Genomic DNA, 5,555 nt, shown 5'->3' on the forward strand with positions numbered 1-5,555 from the left:
TGGTGCAGCTATCGCCCGTTTCTTTATATTTTATCTTATATTTTCATTGATAGAACTTTTTTCGAAAATCGGAGAATGTAGTTCCGTGTAACAACACTTTTACTACAGGTTGGCTGTGATTTCATTAAAATAATATGCAAATTTTGGTGTCGGGAGCTTTTCTCCCGAATCTGACAGTGGCACATTTTCATATCGGCCAGTATTCGAACACCATTCCGATGAATAGACACACTGTAAGAACATACCTGCGCATGCAAATGGTGTAGAAATGATAAATAATTTTATACGCACACACCATGAATAATACAATCTCGGGTTAGAAGAAATATACCAGAATTTTTAAAAGTGGTGGCGCTATAACTCTAGTGATGGCGCTATACAGTAGTGGTGGCGCTGTTACGGCATTCAATAATACGAACTGCTGACGCATCCGGAACAAAACAAACACCAACATTCTCTAATTGATAATTTTTCTGCAAGGAATTATGTTATTAAACAAAGAAAAACACGATCATAGTTTACTTACCTTTATGAAACATTCTCTATCCAAGAAAAAAAATACTCACATACTCTTGGGACTCTTGTAGTCAAAGTAAATATTTTCCTTTGTTTAAAATGTTAATGTAGAATTATTTCTAACTTTTAAATATTCTACTTTAATACAAACGTAAGTGTACTTTAAATTCAGGTCAAGAAAAATAGTAGCAATACTTTTATTTCAAACATAGATTTGTGTCCAGGAAATAATTTGAAGATAGTGTAGAATTTATTTGTTATATTAAGATTCTGAAAGTTACTCCCCTTTGTTTTTATACGTCGTTTGCATGTCATTGTAAACAAAAGACCTTACTTTCAAAATTCTTTCTGAAAAGTGAGTACAGTACAATTTCAATTCCAAGCAATTAAATACGATTAATCAATAGAGCTTAGATGTACAATCTGAATCCATATACTTGTAGATTATTTTGCGATCATGTAGAGGTTACTACATGTAATTTGTTGAGTAACGTAATTTGGGTGTAGTGTGAGATAGGTTGATAACATCGACTATGGTAGAAATTTCCGTGGCTTACAGACAGATATTTTCATATATTAAAATTGAATATATCAGCCATTGATCATATACAACAGCGCCACCACTACTGTATAGCGCCACCACTTGAGTGATAGCGCCACCACTTTCAAAAATAGTCGTGTTTTAACTTTTTACTGTGTTTTTCGTAATTGTTTGGTGTCTGGGAATACGTGTAATTCATTTCTACACCATTTACATGCGCAGGTTTGTTCTTACAGTGTGTCTATTCATCGGAATGGTGTTCGAATACTGGCAGATATGAAAATATGCCACTGTCAAATTCGGGAGAAAAGCTCCTGGCATCACAATTTGCATAATATATAACTGAAATTACAGCCAACTTGTAGTAAAAGTGTTGTTACACGGAACTTCATTCTCCGATTTTCGAAAAAAGTTCTATCAATGAAAATATAAGATAAAATATAAACTTTACTCACGTGTTTACAAGTAGAAACGGGCGATAGCTGCACCACGGAAATGCCGATAGCTCTTTTCCTTATCACCACAATTTGGTGGTGGCGCTAGCGTTTAGTAGCCGTGGTGTATATTCTGAAGTTTTGAAAAAATCAGAGTTTAATCAAATTCTACATTGTAGCAAAAATTTCGATCCGAATGTGCAGAAGTACCTTAAGGCTTTATGATAAATACTTTCTAACATTAACAATTTGTTCATAATCTGGGAGTTTGAAGAACAGTAGTTTCTAAGACATAGAAATAGGAAAAAGCAAAAGGTCACCGCACTTCTTTTTATTCTATAGGACGTTTTCGTCACGCAGAATAAGCATTTCTTAAAAATAAGTAAAATTGAAAGAATGGGGGTGGGGTATACTTTATAAAACATAAAACATAATATCACACTTACTGTTATAGAGATTTCAGGTCTGACACGTTACTATAAATGCATGCCACTATCAGTATTATATGACCTTGAATGTCATTTACAAAACATATTGTCATAATTAATCAACCTACAATTTTTCAAAAAATCTACAAAATATTATTAATATATTTATTTACAAATCAAGTGCGGTTCTAGGATTTTGGGTTAGGGACTCGACATTTTTTGGGAGTTTGTGCATTTGAATATCAATCCCCTAGTAATTTTGAAGGTACGCGAGCAGAGATTTTTTTTTTCTAGAATAGTTCTTAAGTTTGTTGTAATGTTGTTGTGATTTGAGAGTGGAGCGTTTTAATAATTCAATTTCAATATAACTCCTTTAAGTTATAACGAATAATGTCGTAAGAGGGAAGTGTGAGGAACATGTTTTATGTGCTAGCGAAACGTGTTTAAAATTTTCAGTTTGTTTAAAAATATTGCACTTTTTGATTTGTCATTTGTAAGCGAAGTGAGCAAAAATTCTATATGGCTATAGATTTAAACAAAGATTAAAAAGTGTAAAACGCGCGTTCTTGGCGAAGTTTACGGCGGAGGAGTAGGGAACGGGGTACGCCCAACTGAAACCGCTAGACTAGTGAAAATGTTATAGAAATTCATCAAAATAGGTACGTAAGAAAATCTAAAAACTGGTTAAATAAAATAAAATAATATTTCTAAAAATCAGTTGCTCTATGTAGAATACTTTGCTGATTTGTCCATTTCAACTTTTCTTTGTTGGTAAAAATCTATAGACAGAGAATTAATGCTATATGGTTACTGACAATGGTTAATGGCATAGTACTGCTCTTTTTACATTTTGTAGTATTATGTCATAGTATGTTAGTTAAATGTTTTATCCTAAACCTACTTACGAGTTTATAGGGTTATGAAAATTGTAATGTGGAAAAAAGTTTCCTTTATAGTGAAAAATATGATGTTTCCCTCTAAACTTTGACCTGTAACTTACTTTAAAAACAAAAATTGATGTTAAGCAGTGCACAAATGTGACCGCAATAGATATTTAGAACAAAACTGAAAAAATTCATTGATATCAGAAACAAATGTTCGCTGAAATTAAGCGTTAGTATGAGTATATTTAAATTTGAACGTGTCTTGGCCTTTTGTTTCATTCTCCCAAATTTTATCAAACATTTCATTCTGTGCAACAGTAAACCAGTTCTTCCAGTCGCCAACTTGACCTACAAGTATAAAGAATATGAAAATAAACACCTTGTCATGTATTGAAATTAAATTTATGAAGATAAGCATGGTTTAATTCCTGACTATTTAAATGATCTATTTCTTAATTAAGCTGCACACATGCAGCTAACTTGAATGACGCAAAAATCATATATTAATTGATTAAGTGCAAAAATACATAAAGAATGCTTATAAACCAACCTATATGTACTTCCTATGTCCCTTAATCAGTTTCTTGTCAAGTTTCTTATGTTGAATAAATAACGCAATGGATGTCCTGTGGTTGAGATCGGTCGGTTGTTCTTTTATTTATCTTTCACGTGAAAGTAGATTTATTAATATATTATAATATATCGCCCATCAGCTTAACCTAATATTTCTACCATATTCTCAATAGCAGTGAAAGAACAACAAGCTAACAGCTCATAGTGATATAAATAATTTGTCCAACAATTACAGAGAAATGCAAGCACCTTTACGGAAGAATTTGAAACCTGGTTTGCAGTAAGTATCGAATATTTTGTGACTTCCCTTTTCATCTGCCATTTCCCTAAAACCGCACTTATCAATAATGTCATTTTTCAGTTGTTCATCTAACTGTATGTCGAGGAACATGAGTAACTTGTCCAACTCTTCTCTCCCATTCTAAAATTATCACATTAACATTTATGAAAATAAATAGTTATAATACATTTATACATATCAGAAGACGTAAAGATACTCGCCCACAAATTGGATGATTTTTTTTTCAAAATTTCATTTCCACCAGGTTTGTCAAACGTAAACTATTTATGACGCTTACAAATGATACAGTTGGTGAAAATAAAAGGCAATACTGGCAAAAGTGCAAAAGGAATTCCGGAGTACTCGCTTTTCATGGATTTTTGAAACTATTTTTCGCTTAAACTTTGTGGGTAAGTCCCTTTTAAACCAAATCAAGTGACACAACGTTGCAAACTCAGTGTTTGTGGTATCCATCATCCTTATGTACTTACAATATAACATAACTTACAATAAAAGTATTGATACAAGAACTCACATTCCCAGAAACACCCATACCCACCCCCCACCCTCCCCCTTATAAATAAATAAATAAATAAATAAATAAAATAAAGTCTTAACATTGATAATGATTTTTGACAAGTGCCGAGAGTTAAGATAAGGAAAACCGTTCCTAAATGATGAAACTGTAACAATATTATTTGCAAATACGGGAACCATTTACAATCCTCAAGGCACAAACAACACTTTTTGTGACATATTACATAGCACACTCGAAACACATTTTAAGAATATGGAACGTTGTAAATGTAAGGTGATATATATGATAATATTTGAATATCAGGTATTCATAGTCAACATACACCCCTATTGTAGACGAGTAGCGAAAGCGATCTTGAATTGAAATGTATTAGTTTATGAACTTTTAGATTATATAAATATGCATAGGCACACTTCTTTATCTAAATGGCACATCAGCTGTTTCAACAGGTTTTATAGGTAATTACTTTAACTGAGGTAATGTTTGTGATATGAATAAAGTGTATTTTAGTCAGTATTTAATAACTGAACAGACGAACCATTTTCAAATCTTCATAGAACATGACATGTAGAGGGAAGCCTGGACCATTTTGTACTTCGCGCTGCCATTCTAACAAATATTCACTGTACTTGCCATATTCCACTGAAAATATATATTTATTTCGTATTCTTTGACTCAGTTCTCAAAAGTGCGTAAGTGATCCCATTAATTCTGTATGTCGACTGTTTCAAGAAAAACAAGCACATTCAATGAAGTTATATCCTGTATCGAATAAATTGTTTTGTGAATGTGGGGGCTAGATATTGATTCATGAATATTCATCAATGGGTTACTTTTTGGTGTAAATTTAGGAGTTAAAAATGAAGGGCAATAACTCTTCAGTTACTGAAAAGATCCTGACGGAAGATATACAGGCACTACCGACAAAATGTGGTACTTATTTATATAAAATTTCATGCAGATTATCATGTTATGTGAGAATTTATGGATTGTAAAATGATTAAAGGACAATAACTCCTGTGAATAAATTGGCCCTGACGAAATTGTGTACGCACTATCGCCCTATAGTGATCTACTCCTGTGTAAAATTTCATGAAAATATATCAATAGGTTAGTTAGATACATTCGAAATCCATTTTTGTATCAAAAATCAAGAGGAAAAACACTTCTGTTATTTGGTCATGGGAGATAAATACTACGTGTGAGCACAGATCATGTTATACATTATGTTATTTCAGGTGATTCTAATTCAAATACTTCTTTGATTTATATGCATTTCAATATTTTTAACAAAATCATGAAAAATCTTATTTACTGTGTCTGTGGGGAAAAATACAATATATGAGCAAAGGCCATGTGCC

General features: G+C 32.2%; 1 protein-coding gene across 1 annotated transcript; it reads right to left on the reverse strand.

The window, feature by feature from the left end:
- Positions 1-2,252: 2,252 nt before the first annotated feature.
- Positions 2,253-4,895, reverse strand: LOC128547143 (sulfotransferase 1C2A-like). The gene is made up of 3 exons (XM_053518888.1): positions 4,733-4,895; positions 3,626-3,797; positions 2,253-3,151 (listed from the first exon to the last, which is right to left on the reverse strand). The coding sequence occupies exons 1-3, from the start codon at positions 4,754-4,756 to the stop codon at positions 3,027-3,029; spliced, it is 321 nt and encodes a 106-aa protein (XP_053374863.1). The 5' UTR covers positions 4,757-4,895; the 3' UTR covers positions 2,253-3,026.
- Between the last annotated feature and the right edge of the window lie 660 nt (positions 4,896-5,555).

The sequence above is a fragment of the Mercenaria mercenaria genome, chromosome 12 (assembly GCF_021730395.1).
Source record: "Mercenaria mercenaria strain notata chromosome 12, MADL_Memer_1, whole genome shotgun sequence".
Lineage (NCBI taxonomy): Eukaryota > Metazoa > Mollusca > Bivalvia > Venerida > Veneridae > Mercenaria > Mercenaria mercenaria.

Coding starts and splice junctions, on each gene's coding strand:
- LOC128547143 (XM_053518888.1), bottom strand. CDS start 4,756: ATGTTCTATGAAGATTTGAAAATG. Junction 3,798..4,732: donor TCTATGAAGATTTGAAAATG/GTTCGTCTGTTC, acceptor TGATAATTTTAG/AATGGGAGAGAAGAGTTGGA. Junction 3,152..3,625: donor TTTCAAATTCTTCCGTAAAG/GTGCTTGCATTT, acceptor TTATACTTGTAG/GTCAAGTTGGCGACTGGAAG.